Genomic DNA, 25,051 nt, shown 5'->3' with positions numbered 1-25,051 from the left:
TGGATCGAGATTTCCGGTCCGTCGATGTAACAGAACCGCAAGAAATGAGTTCGGGGGAGTTAGTGGCTGTCGTCCTTCGGGCGGTGAACCGACTACTGCGTGAGCGCCGGCTCCATGGAGCTCTGGCCGCCGTCAAGGGATTCCGCAACGGGCTGGTGTGAGTTTATTGTGTGGGTAAAGCGCCATTAAGAGAGGCAGGGTAGTTTATTACATGGCTCAATATCACCCTGCCTGTTAACAGTAGGGAAGAGTTAATTACCTGTGGTAAATACTTGAGAAAGGGTTAATTAACTGGTATCAACACTGGGGAGGGGGGTTAATTACTCTGGGTTCACAATGGGGAAGGAGTTAACTTCCAGGGAGTCAACTTTGGGATGGGGTTAATTACCTGTGTCAGTAGTTGGAAATGGGTTAATTACCACGGATCTGCATTGGGGAAGGGGTTAGTTGCCAGGAGTCTGCACCGGGGAAGGGAGTTAGTCGTCTGGGGGTTGCTGCACCGGGGAAGGGCTAAATTACTTGGATTAGCCTTCCATGTCCGGCACACATAGTGACTGTTTCCTGATCTGATCTCTAGTAATGAGGGGTTTGTTACTGCTGTAACACCCACATAGATGAAGGGAGGTAAAAATCAAAATAAAGCTGTTGATAATCAAAAATTATAACAATGGTAGAAGTAACAAGTCAGATATCATCTGTGGGAGGAGAAACAAAACAAATATTTTAGGTTGGAGATAACTCATCAGAAATGAGAATGAGAGAAAAGAAGCTTTTTAAGCATCAGGGAGGGTAGGGTGTATCTAGCAGAGGAAAACAGAATGAATGGGGACAAGTTGTAAGCAAGGTTTTCTGGTCAATGAGTTGTAGTGAGCAGTTCGAGGGTCCTAATGTAGAAGAGGGAATGTGGGATGTGCAAAATACAGAGTAGATATGCCTGGTTTCTCTGCTCCTGGGGGGAAGAAGGGGAAAAAAAAGAATATAGACAGTTTCCTGGCATTATAGAATTCAGCATTGAGTCCAGAAGCTGCAGTGTACCCAAACAAAAAAAAAATGAGCTGCCGTTTCTCAAACTTGTGTTGTGACAGTGCAGGAGGCAATAGATTGATCAGTCAGGGTGGAAGTGGGATGGAGAGTTAAAGTGGCAGGGAATGGCAAAGTTAGGGTCATTCCTGCAGAGTGAATGCAGGTGCTGTGCACAGTGTCACCTGGTCTGCGTTTGGTTTGTTTGCAGTTTTCTCTACATCAATGTGAACACCTAAAGCAGGGTGCTACATCTGAAGAAGTGCAAGCCAATTGCTGCTTCACGGATTGGGTTGCTGGATTCCTTTGGCTTGAGGGAAAAGCTGCATTTAGACAAATACCTGAACTGCAAGGATGTAGATCATGTGCAGAAAGATGGAATTAATTTAAATTGGTATTGTGGTCAACACTGACATCACCGGCTGAACAGCCTTTTCCTCTGCCACCCTGTTTCATGATCTATGCTCTCAAAGTGCTCATTGAAGGGGAGTAATTGTTGGAAGGGAGAGTAGATCAGGAAGTTGCAAAGGGAATGATTCCTGATAGCAGAGCAGAGTCAAAATGTGTCTGTTGGTGGAATCTATTTAAAGATGTGGAAATTGAGGTGAGAGATCTGTTGAACGCAGAGACCAGTGGAGTGGAAAGTGAGGACCAATGTAACTGTGTCCTTATTCTGTCTCGGAGGAGAAGGAGCGAGAGCAGAGAATGAGATGCATTCAAAGGCTTTTACGATGGGAGAGGAAAAGCCATAGTTCAAGAAGAAGGAAGATATTTAAGAGGCATCTGTTTGGAAGATAGCAGTATTTCAGTGGAGTAAAGGAAATTACAGTGGTATGAGAAGGAATTGGCCAAAGTAAATTGGAAGGAGAGCAGCAATGGCACGAGTTTCTGGGGAAAATGAGGAAGGTGCAGGATAAATGTATTCTAAAAATGAAGAACTGTGATGTACAAGGAAAGTCAAAGCTAATGTAAAAGTAATGGAGAGGGCATGCAACAAAGCAAAAATTAGTGGAAAGACAGAGGATTGGGAAGCTTTTAAAAACCTACAGAGAGCAACTAAAAGGGTAATTAGGATGGAAAAGATGAAATATGAAAGCAAGCTAGCAAACAGTATCAAAGTGGATAGTAAAAGCTTTTTCAAGTATGTAAAAAAAAAAAGTAAAAGAGAGATGAGTGGATATGGGACCACTAGAAAATGAGGCTGGAAAAGTAATAATGGGGGCCAAGGAAATGGCAGATGAACTAAATGAGTATTTTGCTCAGTCTTAACTGTGGAAGACACTAGCGGTGTGTCAGATGTTGAAGGGTGTGAGGGAAGAGAAGTGGGTGCAGTTACTATAACAAGAGAGAAGGTGCTCAAAAAGCTGAAAGACCTGGGGTACATAAGTCACCTGGACCAGATGAACTGCACCCTAGGATTCTGAAAGAGGTAGAGGTTGTAGAGGCATTAGTAATGATCTTGCAGAGGACAAGATAGGACAAAGTTAGCATAGTTTCCTTAAGGGAAAATCTTGCCTGACGAACCTGTTGGAATTCTTTGAGGAGATTACACATAGGATAGATAAAGAGGATGTAGTGGATGTTCTATATTTGGACTTGCAGAAGGCCTTTGACAAGATGCCACACATGAGGCTGCTTACCAAGTTAAGAGCCCATGATATTACAGGAAAGTTACTGGCACAGTTAGAGGATTGGCTGATTGGTAGGCGGCTGCGAGTAGGAATGAAAGGATCTTTGTCTGGTAGTGTTGAGGAAACAGGTAGGCTGCAGTAGGACGAGGACAGATTAGGAGAATGGGCAAGAGAGTGGCAAATGAAATACAATGTTGGAAAATGCATGGTTATGACTTTTTTTTTTGGTTTTTTTTGTGTGCCATACCCTGCCAGAGCCTCGGTGACTACTTTTTCAAGTGGTTGTCTTGGAGGAAAGATTCTGTGAGTGGTCCCCCACGTCCTTCTCACAGCGCAGTCTTTTTTTTTTAGCAAGTTGCGAGCTCGACACTCAACCCGGTAGGGATGGAAAGTGTGCCCAGGAGCAGCCCGACTGGATTCGAACTCGGGAACCTTCGCGTCCGGAGTCCGGCACTGATGTCACTGTGCCACCAGCCGGCCAGTGACTTTGGTAGAAGAAATAAATGTGCAGACTATTTTCTAAATGAGGAAATCCAAAAATCTGAGATGCAAAGGGACTTGGGAGTCCTTGTGCAGAACACCCTAAAGGTTAACTTGCAGGTAGAGTAGGTGGTGAGGAAGGCAAATGCAATGTTAGCATTCATTTCAAGAGGGCTTGAAAGAGCAGGGATGTGATGCTGAGGCTTTATAAGGCACTGGTAAGGCCTCACCTTGAGTATTGTGAACAGTTTTGGGCTCCTCATCTAAGAAAAGTTGTGCTGGCGTTGGAGGGGGTTCAGAGGGGGTTCACAAGGCTTATTCCGGGAGTGAAAGGTTTATCATACTAGTCTGTACTCACTGGAATTTAGAAGGATGGAGGGGGAGAGGATCTCATTGAAACCTTTCGAATGTTGAAAGGCCTAAGAGTAGATGTGGAAAGGATATTTCCCATGGTGGGGGAATCTAGGACAAGAGGGCACAGCCTCAGGATAGAGGAGCATCCATTTAAAACAGATGCAAAGAAATTTCTTTAGCCAGAGAGTGGTGAATTTATGGAATTTATTACCACAGGCAGCTGTGGAGGCCATGTTGTTGGGTATATTTAAGGCAAAGCTTGATAGGTTCTTATTTGGACGCCATCATCAAAGGTTACAGGGAGAAGGCTGGGGAGCGGGGCTGAGGAGGGGGAGAAAAGGAACAGCCATGAGTGAATGGCGGACCCGATTCTGCTCCTGAGTCCTATGGTCTTACTTGCATCTATGTCCAACAGTCTGAGAGCTGCCTGCAAGTGTTGCCACGCTTTAGGCTTCAACATAACATGCCCACAAATCACTAAATAACTTTTGGAATGTGGGAGGAAACTGGAGCACTAGCAGTAAACCCACACGGTCATGGGGAAAACGAACAAACTCTTCACAGATAGTGGCGGGCATTGAACTCCAATCTTATAAGCTGGCACTGTATTAGCGTTACACTAACCACTACGTTGTCCTACGGCACTTGGTAATTCAAATTGTGGTAATCACTCTTAATTTGTGGAGAAAATTCATGCCATCACCATACCACATGCATGTCTGGAGTTCAACTACTTTGGTTTCCTCATTCCTAAAGTCTGAAACATGGTTTGGAATTAGTAATCTTGTGGATAGGAGTTACACTTAGAAAAATTTGGATTTTAATGTTAATGTTTCTTTAAGTAGATTTTATTTCCTATTTATTTTTCATCCCTTTTTCATCATCCTGTCCCTTCCTTCAACCTGGCTGAATGTGGTGATTGCCTCACTGGGAAGAGTGGGCATCTGGAAGTTGTCGTGTACAGATCCCAAGGTGCACTCAGTAGGAATGAGTTTGATTTTTAGTCAACCTGATTTTTTTTTAGTGTGCGTCCATGTGCTTGTATTTTTGCATATTGCTACTTGTTAAATTAAAAAAAAATGACAGATTGAAATGGCTCTTGCAAATCTGCTTTGCATGTGAGATCAAAGCTTCCCTTTTTGAGATCAACTTCTGTCCATTTCTTTTCCTGTCCAGGCAGTATTGTAGGTGATGATTTCCTCAATACTTTTTGACCATTCCTTTCATGTGGTCATTGTATACATGTACTGTGGGGAAAACCCCCAAAGGAGCAGGTTTCCATCCAAAACTTCGCTGGGTCTCTGATTTTTTCTTTTAATGTGAGAAACCATTCTCTGTTAAGCCAGTCTCTCAATCCAGCCAATGGTCTCCAGATCGTTAATTGGGAATGAGATTTCTCCTGCAGCAGGTTTTTAATAGGTGAGTTGCTGTGTTCTGTAGTTTACAGTAACTGATGCATTTTGGTTTGTCTAGCACAGGGGTTCCCAACCTGAGGTCCATAGACCCCTTTCTTAATAGTTTTGGTCCATGGCATTAAAAGAAAGGTTGGGAACCCCTGGTCTTAGATCTTTCGTTTATGGAACAGATGTTCACATAACGTATGGACTGTTCTGCGGATGTTAGTGAGTGGTCCCCAGTCATCGGGGGGGGGCGGGGGGCGGTGCTGAAGCTACACACCTCTGCTGTGGGGTCAGAAATGAAGTTTCTATTCCCTGTTCTGGTGCTTCGGGAGGGATTGCAATTTTGGAAATTGGCGGTGGCATCCATACGTCTCGAGAGATGATGGTGTGACACTTTTTCTGATGGTTCTTGGAGTTGTGGACTTGGGCTATTTGCACTTTCTGGAGTGGCTGTCTCTTTCACAGTGGCTGCAGGTGAAGGAGGAAGATGGTCTGGGTGATGCAGCTCTGGCTTTTCTTCTGGCTCTTTTATTGAAGAACTTGTCGGTCCTTGCTATCTCACCACGTCACACACTGCTTTTGATTGCGGCCCTCCATGCTGTCCGATAATCAACAATTAACTGCATTTGAAGAAGTTAAGGGCCCTGTGAGTTCATTGTCCTGGAGACAGTCTATCCAGGAGGATTTTCCCAAGGGATTTGCTTGAGAATCCAGCTTGTACAAGGAGTAGTTTTGATATATTATGGGATGCGAATGTTGCTGGCACTGAAGACTCCATGGCTGTTTAAATCTGTCGAGCTCCTTTTTACTACGTCTTATAACAAACAACAATTAACTTGAGTGGTTCAGTCATAAGCATGTTTATTTTAACAGCAGCACCGTACAGAGCTAGTGCGAGCTTTGAAAAAATTGCATAGTCACTCCTTTATACACAAGTGAAGCTACCTGTGTCTTAGTTCAAGGACAGGGTGCATTCTGTTCGTCTGCTTAATCAGTGTACTTGGCATTCTTTCAGTAACTGAATCCGCTAATCTTTCTGCAGTTTATCATATACTCAGGGTCCATTGGCATAATGTTGCACGATCACTAGTAGCAAAGCACTCTGGTACAATACAGGTTCCATTTTGTTACAGACAAAAATGCCATTTCGTTGACTTCATTAATTTTACCTCCAACTTTCACCCTGCCCTCAAGTTTACCTGGTAAAATTCTGACACTCCCTCCCCTTTCCAGATCTTTCTGTCTCTATCTCTGGAGACAGCTTATCTACTGATGTCTACTATAAGCCTACTGACTCTCACAGCTATCTGGACTATTTCTGCTCTCAGCATGAGGCTTTTTCATTCCAGGACGAGGGAGATGTCCTCCTTTTTTAAAGAAAGGGGCTTCCCTTCCTCCACCATCAACTCTGTTCTCAAATGCATCTCCCCCATTTCATGCACATCTGCACTCACTCCATCCTCCTGCCACCCCACTAGGAATAGGGTTCCCCTGGTCCTTACCTACCACCCCACCAGCCTCCAGGTCCAACATATTATTCTCCGTAACTTCCGCCACCTCCAACGAGATCCCACTACTAAGCACATCTTTCCCTCCCCCCCCTGCTTTCCGCAGGGATCGCTCCCTACGCGACTCCCTTGTACATTTGTCCCCCCCATCCCTGCCCACTGATCTCCCTCCTGGCACTTATCCTTGTAAGCGGAACATCTCTACACATGACCTTACACTTCCTCCCTTACCACCATTCACGGCCCCAGACAGTCCTTCCAGGTGAGGCGACACTTCACCTGTGAGTTGGCTGGGGTGATATACTGCATCCGGTGCTCCCGATGTGGCCTCCTATATATTGGCGAGACCCAACGCAGACTGGGAGATCATTTCGCTGAACACCTATGCTCTGTCCGCCAGAGAAAGCAGGATCTCCCAGTGGCCACACATTTTAATTCCACATCCCATTCCCATTCTGATATGTCTATCCACGGCCTCCTCTACTGTAAAGATGAAGCCACACTCAGGTTGGAGGAACAACACCTTATATTCCGTCTGGGTAGCCTCCAACCTGATGGCACGAACATTGACTTCTCTAACTTCCGCTAATGCCCCACCTCCCCCTCTTACCCCATCTGTTATTTATTTATATACACACATGCTTTTTCTCTCTCACCTTTTTCTCCCTCTGTCCCTCTCACTATACCCCTTGCCCATCCTCTGGGTCCCCCCCACCTTGTCTTTCTCCCTGGGCCTCCTGTCCCATGATCCTCTCATATCCCCTTTGCCAATCACCTGTCCAGCTCTTGGCTCCATCCCTCCCCCTCCTGTCTTCTCCTATCATTTTGGATCTCCCCCTCCCCCTCCCACTTTCAAATCTCTTACTAGCTCCTCCTTCAGTTAGTCCTGATGAAGGATCTTGGCCCGAAAAGTCAACTGTACCTCCTCCTAGAGATGCTGCCTGGCCTGCTGCGTCCACCAGCAACTTTGATGTGTGTTATTTGTGTACAGTATTGACCTATACTTTTTTTTAAATTTCAAGGTATGGAGCCAAAATTCGAGCCCCGCATGCTCTTGTGATGACTCTGCTGTTTAAGAAAGGAAGGTAAGTATCTGATGTATGCCAAGTTTATATCGCTGATGTTGTAACTGCCATGTTTGTCTCTAAACACGGAGCGATTAGATTAGCTTTATTTATCACATGTACATCAAAACATGCAGAAAAATGCATCATTTGCAATAACAACCAACACAGTCTGAGGATGTGCTGGGGGCAGCCCGCTGATGTTGCTATGCTTCCAGTGCCATCATGCTTACATAGCATGCCCACAATGTTCAGCAGAACAATATAAAAACATCAGAACAAACCCCTTTCCTACCCCCTACCTCATTGTAAATGAAATTTCCTGTGTTTCTTATTCCAGAGGTTTGCTCAATTAGATTTAATTTATTTCACTCAGGTGTATGTAATTTCTCCAATGCCTTTATTTGATCTTAGTCATAAAAGTTCTATCTTCCTGTTCTGATCTTGCTGATCTAATCCTATAACAGTGTTAAATGTGCCCAGCACACTAATGCTGTGCAGGCAATATGTGTGTGTATTCCACACACGTCCTGTTTGAGCACAGCTGCACGTTGCACCCTGGTACCGAAGAGATGCTGTACACTACTGACCTTTCTCTTTATTGTAAATACAAGTTGTTTTATAACTCTGTGTGTGAGAGATTCGCTTTATTTGTCACATATACATTAAAATATACACTGAAGCACATCGTTTGCACCAACGACCAGCACGGTCTGAGGATATGCTGGCAAAGCCAGCAAGTTTCACCACGCCACCAGTGCCAGCTGAACATGCTCACAAATCACTAACCCTAACTAACCTCTACATTTTTGGGATGTGGGAGGAATGCAGTGTTTTTTATTTATTTACTTATTTAGTAATAGAGTGTTGAGTAGGCCCTTCTGGCCCTTTGAGCCACGCCGCCCCAGCAACCCCACAACCCCAGTTAACTCTAACCTAATCACGGGACAATTTATAACAACCAATTAACCTACTCGGTATGTTTCTGGACTGCAAGAGGAAACCGGAGCACCCGTGAAAACCTGCTCATTCCAGGGAGGACATACAGTGACTCCTTACAGAATGGCGCTTGGATTGAACTCCTAACTACAGAACGCTGTGAGCTGTAATAGCATTGTTCCAACCACTATGCTACCATAGCCCCTTATCTATGAAAAGATGTGCTGGGGTTCCGGTGACGTCATTGTTCAGAATGGCAGCTTAATTCAACAGCTCCTCTGGAAAAACAGATATTTTGCCCCGTTAATGCATCAAATCTAAGATCTTTCGAACATATCTGAGTTGATAAGGAGGGCAAGAATGGGGAGAAAGGATGGAGATGAAAAAAGCATCACTGCGGAGCCTACGGAAGAGAGAGGTGCAGCGCATGGCTCTCCTACACGTGCGCAGGGCGGCGAGGTTGACGTGGGGCCTTGTTCAGGCGAAGCGGCAAATATGATGAAGATTCTGGAAGAGATAAGGGAAGTCCAAAAAGATATATAGCAGCAACTCAATGACGTAAAGTCAGAGCTCGCCAACGTCAATCAGAAAATAGCGGCGGCAGAGACTCGAATTGAGAAGGTGGAAGACTGCGTACAAAACGTGGAACAGACACTAAGTAAGACGATAAAAATATTAAATCAACAGGAAAGTAAATTGCTTGACCAGGAGGGAAGATCGCGATGGAAAAATATCAGGAAGGAGCAGAGGGATTGTTGATGATAGACTTTGTAGGCAAGCTGCTGCGGGAAGTGCTGGAGATTGCCCCGAATATGGAGATGGAAATAGAAAGGACGCACCGTTCTCTCGCCCAGCGGCTTGCCGGAGACAGACAAAGTAAACTGCGATCCATTGTACTTAAATTTGTCCGATTCAAGAGCGAGGCAGAGATTCTACGAAGGGCCTGGGGTAAGAAGAGGGTTTTTTGGAATGGTAAGTTAATATACTTTGATCATGATTACCCCCGCCCCCCCACCCCCCAGGCGGTCCTACAGAAACGGAAGGAGTATTCTGAAGCGAAACGAATATTAAAGGAAGAAAAGATTAAATTTCAAACCCTGTACCCTGCTAAACTGAGACTATTTTACCAAGAAGGGATACGACTGTACCAGCTGGTGGAAGAGGCGACTACAGACATGAACAACCGGGACTGTCCATTAGCGTGGTCAAACCAGGAGAAAGTCTGGATGAGCAGTTGTCCCGAACTGTTTGGGAAATAGTAAGAGAACCGAGATAGCAGGGGACGGGAACAGGACGGGAGAAGGATATTAGGAAGAGACTGTGAGTTCTCCGAAGACAACCCTCACGACCTCCAGAAGAGCCATAAGGTTTGGCTAACTTTAAAAGTGCTGATAAACTAAACGGAAGCAAAAATAGACGGTGATATACCTATCTCGAGAAATACGTGTTATAATGTGGTTTTCGTATTACTCAATTTTAAAAAAATTCATTTATTTATTCCTTTTTCCCCACCTAAATGAGAATATATACATGGGAGGAATACACAGGGAATCATTTCTGTGTAATGGACGTAGTTTTTTTTACTTACTTTTATAGGTACTGCAACGGGGGCCCTCAACCCACAGGTAGGAGGGACTATCCCCCATGGCTAGACTTCTAGCCCAACCCAGGGTCATCTAGAGACCCCAGCCTTGGAATCATATCTTCGTTACCTTTTTATTATTCGCATTTCTTGGCTCTTATTTGTTCAGGGAGTAGATCGATTAAGTTATATTCTGCAAATTTCAATGATATACTAACAGGTAAATACACATGGCTAAGGACAAAGTAAAATCCATTTCTTTTAACGTCAGTGGGCTCATGAATCCCCAGTCAAGCGCAGTAAAATTCCATCAAAAATGAAAAAGAACAAGCCCATGTAGTATGTTTACAGGAAACTCACAAGTGATAGTGAGCATGGAAAATGAAAGAGAATGGGCTTCACTAATTTGTTTTTCTCCTCATATAAATCAGGACATAGAAGAGGAGTTGCTATTCTCATCTCAAGTAAGCCAAATTTTGAAAAAGTATTCAAAATGGGAGATAAGGAGGGCAGATATATTCTGGTAAGAGGGGAATATAGATGGAAATCCAGTTACTTTATTGAATATATATGCACCCCCAGGAAGTGATACTAGTTTCTTCCAGAAAATTACTAATATTATGGTAACAGAAACAGAAGGTCTCTTGATATGTGGGGGAGACTTAAATTTACAATTACAACCAAAGCTAGACTCCTCCAATAGGAAAACTTATGAAACAAAGTCCTTACATAAGAAAGTTAACACTCCTTTTGAGGATGTTGGTCTGATTGATATATGGAGGGACCTTTTCCCCAACAGAAGGGATTACACTCATTTTTCTGCCCCCCATTCCGTATATACAAGAATAGACTATTTCATAACTGTTGGAAAAGATAGAGACAAAGTAATCACCCGTGGAATTGGGACAATAGATGTAAGTGACCATGCACCTATATATTTATCTGTTGATTTTGACCTACAACCAAAGAATACTGTTTGGAAACTAAATTCAAGTCTACTCAATGATCCCTATTTTAAGGAACAAATTATAAAAGAAATTGGTCTTTACTTAGAACTCAGTGATAGTGGAGGGGTTTCGCCTCCTATTCTACGGGATACTCTGAAGGCTGTCTTAAGAGGGAAAATTAAGCTGAAGGAACTAGAGAAAAAAAACAAATTGAGTTTGGCACAGGATATACGAGAGGAAATTTTAAAAATTAGGATTGAAATTAATAGTTTGGCCATACAAGAAATTAGAAAAATTTTAATGTTTCTGAAACAGAGACACTACGAAAGTGGATCTAAATCTATGAAAATACTGGCGTGGAAACTGGAAAAAAAAGATAGCAGAAAATACAATTCATAGAACTGGGTTCTTAAGTGATACAAAAATAAACTAAGTGAAATTCATGAAGCTTTTGAAATGTTTTACAAAACTCTATATTCCAAAGTTACAGGGGGGAACTTAACCCAAATTGACACCTTCCTGAATTCTTTAGAGTTACCCACTTGAAGCAAAGAACAAAATAGAACAATGACCGCTGACGTAACTGAAGCTGAACTAAAAACTGCAATTAGTAGGCTTAAATTAAGCAAGTCACTGGGATCAGATGGATGTACAGCAGAGTGGTATAAAGAGTTTAGAAGTGAGTTAATCCCTATTTTACTCTCCACACTGAATTGGGCCCTGAGAAAGGCACAAATGCCACCCAGCTGGAAGGAGGCGATAATCTCAGCTATACCGAAAGAAGGCAAGGATAAAATGAAATGTGGGTCATTTAGACCAATATCTGTTCTTAAAGTGGATTATGGAATATTTACCTCCATCATGGCCAAACGATTAGAAGAGTTTCTACCCACACTGATACATAATGATCGGACAGGTTTCATACAACAACACCAAACACAAGACAATTTACGAAGGACACTTCACATTATGGATCATATAAAAAAAATGAAATTGAAGCAATAGTGATAGGGCCGAATGGCCTACTCCTGCACCTATTTTCTATGTTTCTATGATAAGCGTGGGCGCTGAGATTATTTGATTCGGTTAATTGGAATTTTCTCTGTAGAGTTTTGCATAGATTTGGTCTACATGACACAATTATTAAAACTATACAGGCACCATACGACAATCCTACTGCCAAGATTAAAATCAATGGATATTTAATCAATGGTAACTTCCGCCACCTCCAACGGGATCCCACCACTAAGCACATCTTTCCCTCCCCCCCCCCCGCATTCCGCAGGGATCGCTCCCTACACAATTCCCTTGTCCATTCGTCCCCCCCATCCCTCCCCACTGATCTCCCTCCTGGCACTTATCCGTGTAAGCGGAACAAGTGCTACACATGCCCTTACACTTCCTCCCTTACCACCATTCAGGGCCCCAAACAGTCCTTCCAGGTGAGGCATCACTTCACCTGTGAGTCGACTGGGGTGATATACTGTGTCCGGTGCTCCCGATGTGGCCTTTTATATATTGGTGAGACCCGACGCAGACTGGGAGACCGCTTTGCTGAACATCTACGCTCTGTCCGCCAGATAAAGCAGGATCTCCCAGTGGCCACACATTTTAATTCCACATCCCATTCCCATTCTGACATGTCTATCCACGGCCTCCTCTACTGTAAAGATGAAGCCACACTCAGGTTGGAGGAACAACACCTTATATTCCGTCTGGGTAGCCTCCAACCTGATGGCATGAACATCGACTTCTCTAACTTCCGCTAAGGCCCCACCTCCCCCTCGTACCCCATCTGTTACTCATTTTTATGCACACATTCTTTCACTCTCCTTTTTCTCCCTCTGTCCCTCTGAATATACCTCTTGCCCATCCTCTGGGTCACCCCCCCCCGTCTTTCTTCCTGGACCTCCTGTCCCATGATCCTCTCGTATCCCCTTTTGCCTATCACCTGTCCAGCTCTCGGCTCTATCCCTCCCCCTCCTGTCTTCTCCTATCATTTTGCATCTCCCCCTCCCCCTCCAGCTTTCAAATCCCTTACTCACTCTTCCTTCAGTTAGTCCTGACGAAGGGTCTCGGCCTGAAACGTCGACTGCGCCTCTTCCTATAGATGCTGCTTGGCCCGCTGCGTTCACCAGCAACTTTGATGTATGTTGGTTGGATATTTATCTAATAGTTTTACCCTAGAAAGGGGCACGAGACAGGGTTGTGCATGGTCACCACTACTCATTGCATTATATCTGGAACCATTAGCTCAATAAATTGGACAAAATGAAGATATCAGGGGAATTACTATTAAAGGAACAGAGCATAAATTGGCCTGTTACGCAGATGACATTTTGATCTATCTAGGACAACCAGCATACTCTTTACCAAAATTGATGCAATTCTTTGAACAATATAGCCAATTATCAGAATACAAGATCAACATAGATAAAACCCAACTACTTTCATATAACTATACCCCACCAAGAGAAATTGAAGGTAAATATCCTTGGGCATGGCAAGCAGTCCATCAAATATTTGGGCGTCATTATGCCAAAAGATTTGGGAAAATTATCAGAATGCAATTATCAGCCAATATATAAAAAAATTAAGGAAGATTAAGGTGGAACCTAATTCCTTTACTTGGTCTCAGTTCAAGGATTGAATCTATTAAAATGAATATACTGCCCAGACTATTATATCTCTTTCAGACGCTACCAATAGAGATTAGCCAAAATCAATTCAATGAATGGAACAAAATGCTATCAAGATATATATGGCAAGGTAAAAGGCCTAGGGTTCATCTCAAAACTTTGCAATTAGCCAAGGAAAAGGGGGAATGGGGCCTACCTTCTCGTAGAGATTATTATTTTGCAGCACAGTTGAGAGTTGTGATATGCTGGTGCAACCCATCATATGGCGCTCAATGGAAAAACATTCAGGAGAGGATACTTTCCATCCCCATACAGGCAATTTTGGCTGATAACAACCTGCAAAGTTACATAAATAATATTGACAACCCGTGGGTGAAATGGACTCTTAAAATTTGGAAAACTATTATAAAAGAATATGAACTGGAGAGAGACATTGCAATTCTTAAATGGTGTGCATATGACTCGGATTTTACACCGAATAAACTGGATGCTAGATTTAAGGACTGGACAGCTAAAGGAGTAACAGCTATTTGCAATATAATGAAAGAAGGAACACTTCAGTTTTGAAATGCTCAAAGAGAAACACTTATTAGAAAAACAAGACTTTTACTGGTATTTACAGATGCAACAGTATGTTAATAGGACGGTTAAAAATGTAACCAAGGTAAATGCATGTCTGATAGAGCTATTTAGAAAAGCATATAATTCAGACAACGGTAGTAAGATCATTTCAGGCATGTATAAGGGTTTGTCAAATCTTAAAACACAGTCAACTTCAAACATTAAAACTGAATGGGAGAAGGAAGGAGGGATAATAATATCTGAGGAAGACTGGACAATAATATGGAGGTATCAATGGAAGTGTACCAGTTCACAGAAATGGAGGGAGTTCGGGTGGAAAAACTTGATAAGATATTTTATTACACCCTCTCAGAAATCCCATTATGAAAACAACTCCCCTGTTTGCTGGAGAAATTGTGGAAATCAGAATGCAAACCATTATCATATTTTCTGGGACTGCCCCGTTATCAAAGACTATTGGAGTGGGATACATAATGCCCTACAAGACATCTTTAAGTGTGAAATACCCTTAGAGAGTAAGACCATATATTTTGGGTATATACCTCAAGAATGGTTGAAAAGAGATAAATATTTAATGAATATAGTGCTGGTGGCTGGTAAAAAGACTCTTACCAGGAAATGGTTATCACAGGAGAGCCCAACTTTAAATGTATGGATAGAAATTACAATGGACATTTACAAAATGGAGAAGATAACAGCATCTGTTAATCATAAGTTGGAACAATTTTATTCATGCTGGAAAATATGGTTTAAATACATAACACCTCATAGGCCTGATTTTATTCTCACAAGTCAATGAATATCTTGTAAAAAAAAATCACTCCCTACTCTGTACATAGTTTTCTACTTTTGATTGTTCTTTCTTTCCTCTCCTTTCTATAAGTGTATACCTCAGATAAATATTATGTGGAGATTTGTGACAAATATGATATATGTACAGTATCTGAAATACCTCTTATGGAAATGTTTGTTCGATGATGAAATTCAATAAAAAAATAAATTACAAAAAAAAAATGTACTGGTATTGGAGATCTCCAGAGGAGGTTCACAAGAATGACTCTGGGAATGGGAATGAAAGGATTAATGTACGAGGAGCATTTGATGGCTCTGTGCCTGTACTTGCTTGAGTTTAGAAGAATGAGGGATCTCATTGAAACCAGGAGGAGAAGATGCGCGTGCAGCTCTCCAGTGAAAACGATATCATCTCTGTTAAGTAGGGGCCGTGGACAATTCTGATTTGATGGAGACAGACATGAAAGCACAGAAGAACATCTGGAGAAATTTCTGAAACGCCTGTTGGCTGCTGCTGTTACTGCGCGATTGAGAATCTCCGGAGGGTAGGCCCCAAAATCCCTGGCTTTGCCTGCTGCTGGCGACCGAGATTGAGGTCGAATCGTTCGGATAGAGATGGCGCTTGGTACTCGGTGTCGAAGGGCTGATCGGAGGCTCGAAGTTTTCGGACGACTCAGAGTTGGACTGTGGTCGGGCATGGCAGGGAGAGTTTTCTTCCTTCTCCCGTCTGTGTGAGATGTGGGACATTCGAGAGACTTTGAACTTTTTACTGTGCCATGGTCTGTTTCTTCATCAAGTTACGGTATTGTTGCACTGTTGTAACTGTATGCTATAATTATGTGGTTTTGTTAGTTTTTTCAGTCTTGGTCTGTCCTGTGTTTTGTCATATCACACCGGAGGAATATTGTATCATTTCTTAATGCATGCATTACTAAATGACAATAAAAAGAGGACTGCGTGTCCTCATAATCTAACCTAATCTATTGAAAAGCCTAGATAGAGTGGATGTTTCTGGTAGTGGGGGAGTCTAGGACCAGAGGCCGTAGCCTCAGAATACATGGACATCCCTTTAGAACAGAAATGAGGAGGAACTTATTTAGTCAGATGGCGGTGAATCTGTAGAATTCTTTGCCACAGAAGGCTTTGGAGGCCAAGTCATTTGGTTTACTTAATGAGGAGGTTGATATTTTCTTGATTAGTCAGGGCATCAAAGGGAGAAGGCAGGAGAATGGTGTTGAAAGGGATAATAAATCAGCCATGATGGAATGGCAGAACAAACTCGATGGGCCAAATGGCATAATTCTGCTCCTATGTCTTATGGTATAACCAGAGCACCCAGAGGAAAGTCATGCGATCAAGGGGAGAAGGTACAAATTCCTTACAGACATTGGCAGGATCAGTGATCGCTGGTGCTGTAATGTGTGGCACTAACCACTACACTTACAGTGAGTGTTCCCTACAGGAAGGGTGGGGTATGTTTGTTAGCCTGTTTAGAATTGAAATACTCCCAAGGAACTTCCCATCAGCAGAGCAAAATCCATAACAAGTGATGTCCAGTAGGTAAATGTGCCACTGAAACAAACACAAAGTTCTCCTTATCCTTGGGTAGGGTAAAAAACATCAGTGAAGAGAGCAGAGGAAGAATTTTATCTGTTATCCTCATGTTCCTTGTTGTGCATTCAGTCTTCTAGACAAAGTGAAAGCCATCACACTTGCCACCTATACTCATTCGCGAAACCTGGCCCTCTTTGTCTTCACCTACAAGTCTCTGTTGGCAGTTCAGCGCTGGTGGCAGAATGAGAAGTCACAACTCCACTCATTCCTGGCAGCTTGTGTTGGAGGCTGGTTGGTGTTCGGAGACAACAACCACATCAACAGTCAGGTAAAAAAAATAATAATTTTCTTTGTTTGGTGGTGCACAATGGTGCATTTGAAACTTTCGGTAACCGTGATTTGGAACCGTTGAGAGCCCTTCACCCTTGTTTTACATCCGCAGTATCTTATTTTACCTGGAGGTGGCGCTTTGAGCTGCTACATGGCTGAAGCAATTTAACTATTTACATCTCAGTGTTTTACACTTTACTGGAAGAATCTATTTGCCAGTAAATTTTTAGTCAATGTGCCCTGGACAGTACTTAAATCTTCAATTAACATAAATAGATAACTTTTTGTTTCAATTACCTCATTGCTGTTTGACAGCATTTATAATGTGTAATTCAATAGGTACATTTAATGTCAGAGAAATGCATACAGTATACATCCTGAAATTCTTTTTCTTCGCAAACATCCATGAATGCCCCAAAGAATAAATGACAGTTAAATGTTGGAACCCCAAAGTCCTGCCTCCCCATCTCCACCCCCCCCCATGCACAAGCAGCAGCAAGGCAATGACCCCCCCACCCCCACCAGCAAAAAAGCATTGGCGCCCTCCACCGAGCACTCAAGCGTGCAGCAAAGCATCAATAAAGGCACAGACTTGCAGAATCCAAATGACTGCTCGTTCACCCGGTAATTCAACATACCACAGGCTCTCTCTCTCCCCCTAATAAGGGAAAAAGAGGTGTCCCTGTTTCACAGCGAGAGGGCGAGAGGGGAGACGTAACAAACATTTAGCTGATTTCTGATGTTAAAAGTCTGTTGCACCCAGAGAGTCAGCCCCAGAAAGGCTCAGGCCTTTGGACACACAGCCCATGGCAGTTAACCCGCTGCTCCTGATGTTCCGTGTTCTCCTGCAACGCCTCAGTCAGGGGCACTGGCCTTGAATCAGCACGTCCGCAGAGCCACAAAATTTCGGCACCCTGAAGACACCTAGTTTTCCAGGCCGTGTCCTTCGGATATCAAAAAGCGGCTGGTCGTGAGGCCCTGAGAGTGGGTCCCGTTCCTGCAAAGAACTGAAGTAAGAGTGTAACTCCAGGTCAGGGACTTCAAAAGCACCTTGAAAAGGAACAAAAGAGGTATCAAAAATAGAAATAGAGCTATTTCCGAAGATGTAAGCAAAGGAGTCGTCGTTTAGCACCGTCATAACTTCGCTCCACCCCTCCGATTGTCTGCAGTGTAGGTAAACAGTTATTGAAATAAGTAACAAGAATATTTTTTACAATGTTAATCAGGGGTCCAGGTGGTGGGGTGGAGATACATCTCTACCAAAGGAGGTATAAGGTGCTCCTTCCCTCCGCTAGCCTGCAGGTCCCCTGGGGCAAGGTGAAGCACCTGCTGAGCCCCCTGATCAGAGTCACGTGAAGCCATGGGAGAGGTGGTGGATGGTTGTATGAGCAACTGGTGCACATCACAAGTCATGGTTATGTGACCACTGACATCAGGCAGATAATCTCTGAAGAGTATTGATAATGGCTGGGGTCACCCATCTTGTAAAGACACTGCCCAGAAGAAGGCAATAGCAGACCACTTCTGTAGAAAAATTTGACAGGAACAATCATAGTCATGGAACACGACACATGATGATGGTGATGAGTATTTCAAAACTACAGTAAAACTCCGATATTCTGACATCCAATTGTTCGGCAATTCAGATGGTCCAATATCTCTCACTCATTAGTCTGAACCAGAGTACAAGCAAGCTGTGCAACCAGAACCAAGTGTATTTCGGGTGATCTGCAGCCTTAAAATCTGCTAAAAATGCAAAGGGTGCTTAAATATTTTATTAATAACAAACGTACTGGTCTATGATTCGATGACATGTTAATGCATCCTCAAATATCATTCAAAAGTCTGTAGTCAAAATGCCCACAGGGCCAGTATGTATATTCTCAGTAAGTTTGTTATTTTCGGCCCATCTGGTCTATGCTGAACTATTATTCTGCCTAGTACTATCAACCTGCGCTTAGACCATAGCCCTCTATACCCCTCATAGTCACATGATTGATGTTATTTCAGGAAATGATTTGTTCTGCTCAATTAAAGTCACTTTATTGGTGGCCAAAATGGTGCCTAAATCCAAATTTTCCTCACCCCCCCCCCACGTCTGTGGATGTGTATCTTTCATTTTAACAAGCACCCTGTTACTTCTCTCCATTTTATTTCTTAACAGATAAATATGTACCTGCTGTCCCGCGTTCTGTTTGGACTTTCTCGACTGACAGTCGAGAAGGGTTACTTCCCGGAGACAAAGCGGGACCCATTCCCGCTGTTTGCTGCGTTGGTGTGGGGTCTCGTCCTGTGGCTGTTTGAGTACCACCCACACACACTGCAACCGTCACTCCAGTCATCTATGTCCTACCTTTACGATGACAGCAATATTTGGCATGATTTATCGGACTTTCTGGTTCACAACAAAAAGAGGACTGGTTAATGAGGTGAAAATCAAAGCAAATCAGGACGGTACTTTCAGATTTACTACATTAATTTTTTTCCTCTTCCTGAAGGCTTTACTTACTTGATGCAATTTACCAATTGGCTCACGAGTCCATCACCGTAGGGCTCAAGGTACTTCTGATAGTTTGACACTTATTACTCATGTATGTGTAGGTAAATTACCTTTCCAAAGCAGAAAGGCTAAGCACAGAGCAATACACACAAAATGCTGGAGGAACTCAGCTGGTCAAAGTTCAAAGTGCATATATGTCATCATGTACGAGTCGAAGATTGAGTTTCCTGTGGGCATTACCTTTTTTAACTTGGGTTCTTTCGTGTTTTTGTGGCTTGTCTGTTAAGCAGAAGAAGCTCAAGTTTGTATAATTTATACATATTTTGATAATAAAATGTACTTTGAACTTTGAAATCGATAATAGAATAATAACCTTAATAGAATCAATGAAAGACCACACCAATTTGGGTATTCGACCATTGTGTAAAAGACAACAAACTGCACAAATACACAAAGAGAAAATAAATAAATGGATAGATTGATAAGTAAATAAAATAATAAATAAGCAAGCAATAGTTATTGAGAACATGAGATGAAGATTCCTTGAAAGTGAGTCCATAGGTTGTGGAAACATTTCAATGATGGGGCAAATCAAGTTGAGTAAATTGATCCTCTTTGGTTGAGGGGTAATAACTGTTCCTGAACCTAGCGGTGTGAGTCCTGAGGCTCTGTACATTCTTGCCGATAGGCAGCTGTGAGAAGAGAGCATGTCCTGGGTGAGAGATTGAAATTGAGTGAGGTTGTTATGTTGTCAGACAACATCTATGGAGTCAGTGATTTGGGTCTGATTTGCTGAGTTCTGAATCTCTGTCCCACAATCACCTATCTTTCCCCCTCACCTGGTTTCACCTATCACTTACCTTCTTCATCAGCACTTTTCCTTTCCCCAACACCCCCACCCCCCACCTTCTTATTCTGGCTTCTTCCTCCTTCCTTCCCAGTCTTGTTAAGAAACTCAGCCTGAAATATTGACTGTTTATTCCTCTCCATAGATGCCGCCTGACCTGCTGAGTTGCTCCAGCATTTGGTGTGTTACTTTGGACTTCCAGCATCTGCAGAATCTCTTGTGTTTCAAACTAAGCATGCTTGACAATGTACTTCCTTTCAGGAATACTCTTACCAGTCTCACATTCCCTCATGCTATAATGGCTTAGATTCATACTTTATTAATGCTGCTGTAGGCATCATTTGGTGTCAACTATGATTGTAGCACTGGACATAGATTTTTTGTTTTAGTTTTTATATTAAGTTCAAAATTCACATGACCTACCTAGTGATCTGGCAGAGGCTGGTGAGTTGGTGAGTAATATGGAGGCAGGGACGGGGTGGGGGTGGGGGGTCACTGGAGGCACTTCTCCCGACTGGTGTGTGTGTCTAATCTTCAGGACTGTGTACATCTACTGTAGTGATCAGAGAGGTAGCTTGATCTAATTGGGAACTTCTTGCATATGTGCCTAAGGAAGTACAAGGGGGAGAAATTCTGAGTGCAAAGTGGGCTCTCCACCGGCATATTTCCCTGCTACCATCCTACACAGATTTTGTTGCTGTTCCTAGTCTTAGTGAAACCATTCTACCAACTGGAAGAAGCTGGTTTACGGCTCTTGTACAATTGCAACATGATGCCCCAAGTCCTATATTCTGCATCCTGTCTGCTGAAGGCCAGCGTGCAATTCTCTTCGTCCCCCTGTGACACCAGATAAGTAGACTATGTATGTGTACTCCCATGCCCCTTGGTTCTCCAAGGCCTTCCTGTTCACTGTGAAAGGCCTAGCTTGGGTTGACTTCGACACGAACCTCCTGAAGTATTTCACAGAAGTCCTTCAGAGACAGTTGGTTATAATTGAAACTTGAGAAACTGAAGTCAGTGTTAAAATTGATGGGGTGGGTTGTGGGTGGGGGGGGGTGGTTGTAGTGATGGAGGAGGAAGCACCAATGAGCAGAGCCTCCAATCGCCTTGTATCCTGCAAAGATCGCTATTGGACCTGCAAGTAATCATTCCATTAATAAACAGCTTGGATACTTGGTATTTTAACCAATCATCTAAATTTGTTGATACATATTTTTAATTTATTTGTGTTGTGTGTTAGTTATATATACTGTGTTGTGCACCTCGGTCTGAAGGAATGTTGTTCCTTTTGGGAATATACATAAATGACAATAAACTTGAAGTTGAGGCAAAGGTAGGTGCTATCAGGACATCACACTGCAATTGTACAAGATGTTGGTGAGGCCATACCTGGTGTATTGTGTCAATAGATTTTGCATATTTTAAAACCAACAATACTTCAGAATTTGTAAAGCAGCTGACAGATAGTAAATGTCACCCTAGATTCCTTTGTTTTCCTCCTTGTCTCTGTATACCAAATGGCTCTGGTACCTTGCGGTGTAGAGATGCACTATGCTCTTCAAAGACCTTTATTGTCTGAATTGACTGCACACTGCCTGGCAGCTCGTTCCTCACTCTCACATGCAATCAGGCTTTTGCACTGCGGTTGGGTGAGGCTAAAATGGAGGTCATAGGTTAAAGGTGAAATATTTAAGGGTCCACTGAAAGGAAATGTGTACAGTGAAACAATATGACAAAAAATAAGAGACATATTGGGAATCAAAGTTGGCGGTGAAAACATTAATAATTTCAGATATGCAGATGACACTGTTAATTGCAAGTACAGAGGAAGAACTACAAAACTTAATTAATATAATTGTTGAAGAAAGTGCAAAAATCGGTCTATCTATCAATTGCAAAAAGACAATGTATGGTGATATCCAAAAAGGAGAATCCTATCCGCAAGCTGAGAATAAACGGGGAAGGCATAAAACAAGTACAGAACTTTTGCTACTTAGGAAGCTGGGTGACATCAGATGGCAGGTGCGACTTGGACATCAAAAGAAGAATAGGGATGGCAAAAGACACCTTTACGAGAATGAGGAGTATACTGACCAGTACTAAACTAGGCATGACAACCCGCCTCAGAGTACTGAAATGTTATGTTTATCCAGTTATGTTATATGGCTCAGAATGTTGGACAATATCTAGTAACATGAGGAAATGAATTGAAGCAGCAGAGATGTGATTTTTGAGGAGGATACAAAGAATATCATGGACGAAACGAATATCTGACAATATCATGAACAGAGCAAACAAAAAGAGAAATAATGTATGAGATCATGAAAAGGCAAAGTGACTTCATTGGACATGTGATTAGGAAAGAGGAGTTAGAATGCATGGTAATTATGGGAAAGGTTGAAGGGAAGAAAGCAAGAGGAAGACAAAGACAAATGATGATGGAGACAGCAGCCAGAGAACTGGAAATGAATACCAATGAATTGATCCACTTGACCCGAAACAGGAGTGTGTGGGCCATGGCAGTCAAAGCTCAAACTGGGCACGGCACCTGATGATGATGACTGGAGGGAAACTTCTTCACTCAAAGGGTGGTGTGAGTGTGGAATGAGCTGCCAGTGGAAGTGACGGATGCGGGTTCAATTACAAAATTAAAGAAGTTTGCATAGTTACAGTACATGGATGGAAGGGGTGTGGAGGGCTACAGTCCAGGTTCAGGTTGATGGTGTTAGACAGAAAACAATTCATCATGGACTAAATGGGCTGAAGGGTCTGTTTATGTGCTGTAGTGCTCTATGATTGTTAAAAACATGCCCTCCGTGTCTCCTTCAAACTTCCCCACTCTCACCTTAAATGCAAATCATCACATTTCCACCTTGGGGAGCAAAGATTCTGACTGTCTACCCAATTTATCCCTACAGCAAAATGCGAGACTATTTGTGTTGGACCTGTAAGGGATGGAGCAACATCTGTAAAGTGAGAAGCAGAGGACATGAGGGAACTATTAAAATATGAACAAGTACAGATAGTAAGCAGAATAGTTAAATTATCCACATATAACGTTAACTAAGTTTTGCTCTCTCCACAGTTGCTATTGATTTGCTGAATACTCCTGTTTCCTCAATTATTTCACTTTTTCCACTGCTCGTGTTCTGTAGTTCCAGTGTGTTTATATTCTCTTCACTGCCTTCATTCATTTCCCTCTGTACTTTCTCCAGACCAATAGCTGTGATTTACCAGCCTGTCCTGGAGTCAGAGAACTTTGTATGTGAATGGGAGGGAGGAATAGGGCTTGTTTTGCTGTTGTTGCTTGTTTTTTTCTGTTCTGTTCTGGTGTGCCGAACATGGTGCGCCTGCCCTGTTGGTGCCAGAATGTGCAGTGACACTTGTGGGCACATTCTTAGGTTGTGTTGGTTGTTAAGCACAAATGGGACATTCCACTTTTTCAATGTACAATATATAAATCTGAGGGCATTGCTTTCGAGGGCAACAACAGCATTTATCTCATCTGGAGAATCTTAGTCTCCACTGCATTACAGACATCCCTTTTGCTCATTCCACCCCTTGCTCTCTCATCAACATAAATTGTGCTTGAAAATAATCCGAATCAGGTTTATTATGACTGATATGTCATGAAGTGTGTTGTTTTGCTGGCAGCAGTATAGTGCAATACAAAAATATTCTATTTCCTACAATAAGAAATATATAGAAAGCATTGGAAGATAGAGAGGCAAGTAGTGAGGTAGTGTTCATTGGTTCATAGACCGTTAAGAAGTCTGATGGTGGAGGGGAAGAAACTGTTCCTAAAATGTTGAGTGTGTGACTTCAGGCTCCTGTACCTCCTCCCTGATGACAGTAATGAAAAGAGGGTATGTCCTGAATGGTGAGTATTCTCAATGTTAGGCGCTGCCTTCTTGAGGCATCACTTTTAGAAAATGTCCTCGATGGTAGGGGGGCTGGTGCCCATGGTGGAGCTGGGTGAGTTTACAACCCTCTGCAGCTTTTTCCGATCCTGTGCATTGGTGCCTCATACCAGATGGTGATGCAGCCGGTCAGAATGCTCTCCACGGTTCATAGTGATAGAGCACTACAGCACAGAAGCAGACCCCTTGAGCCACTGCCTTTCGATGATGTCCTCTGGTGGGGAGGCTTCTGGCCTGTTGAAGCTGATTCACAAACTCTGATACTCACCAGTCAAGCAGCATCTGTAGAAAGAGAAGCAGTCAGAGTTCTGATGAAGGCTCCCAGACCTGAAACCTGATGACTAACGCTGGTTTCTTTCTGTAGATGCTGCCTGATTTGCTTGAGTATCTTTGGCATTTCATTCCAGGTTTTGAACATCTGTAGTTCTTTTGTTAATTAAGAAAATTCAGAGAAAATCAAGAGAACTAGAATACCAAGGTGAAGAATTTCATTTTACACTCACATAGAGCATTGGCTGGATTACACCCAGAATAGCATGAGTAGTTCCAGGGACCATACCTTAGGAAGAGAGGGTCTGCAATCCCGGATCACCAGAACTACTCTCTACTGCTTTACGCCACTGGTGTTTAGGCAGCAATAAAAGTCCTCCATCTCTTCCTTCATCATGGCAGTAGCTTGGTTTTCACAGTGAGTCATGCAAGTCCCAGGTGGAAACTAAGGAATACTGTCACACTCAGATGTGGAAGGATACTTCATTACTGTTTCCTTAACAATTTTGTTTTACCAGTCTCAGGGTCATCAGCCCTGAGCTGAACCCCCAAACCTGGAAGACCAGTGGACCACTCTTAGTCTGGCCTCTACCCTTTGACCTGTTTGGTATGGGTGACCCTATCAAGATCCAAAGCATAGCTCTCCAGGTCACTGAGGCATGCAAGCCTCCAAACCTTATGACAAGATTGTA

General features: G+C 42.9%; 1 protein-coding gene across 1 annotated transcript; it reads left to right on the top strand.

Moving 5' to 3' along the window:
- pxmp4 (peroxisomal membrane protein 4) lies at positions 1–21,200 on the top strand. The gene is made up of 4 exons (XM_063041104.1): positions 1–157; positions 7,416–7,478; positions 16,622–16,820; positions 18,987–21,200. The coding sequence occupies exons 1-4, from the start codon at positions 45–47 to the stop codon at positions 19,245–19,247; spliced, it is 636 nt and encodes a 211-aa protein (XP_062897174.1). The 5' UTR covers positions 1–44; the 3' UTR covers positions 19,248–21,200.
- Positions 21,201–25,051: the final 3,851 nt, after the last annotated feature.

The sequence above is a fragment of the Mobula hypostoma genome, chromosome 2 (assembly GCF_963921235.1).
Source record: "Mobula hypostoma chromosome 2, sMobHyp1.1, whole genome shotgun sequence".
NCBI lineage: Eukaryota > Metazoa > Chordata > Chondrichthyes > Myliobatiformes > Myliobatidae > Mobula > Mobula hypostoma.
This window is presented reverse-complemented; position numbering and strand designations above follow the sequence as displayed.

What these genes read in the sequence shown, in the direction of transcription:
- pxmp4 (XM_063041104.1), top strand. Translation starts at nt 45, where the DNA reads ATGAGTTCGGGGGAGTTAGTGGCTGTCGTCCTTCGGGCGGTGAACCGA. An exon ending in GGATTCCGCAACGGGCTGGT is followed by an intron (nt 158 to 7,415) that starts GTGAGTTTATTG and finishes TTAAATTTCAAG; the next exon opens with GTATGGAGCCAAAATTCGAG. An exon ending in ACAACCACATCAACAGTCAG is followed by an intron (nt 16,821 to 18,986) that starts GTAAAAAAAATA and finishes ATTTCTTAACAG; the next exon opens with ATAAATATGTACCTGCTGTC.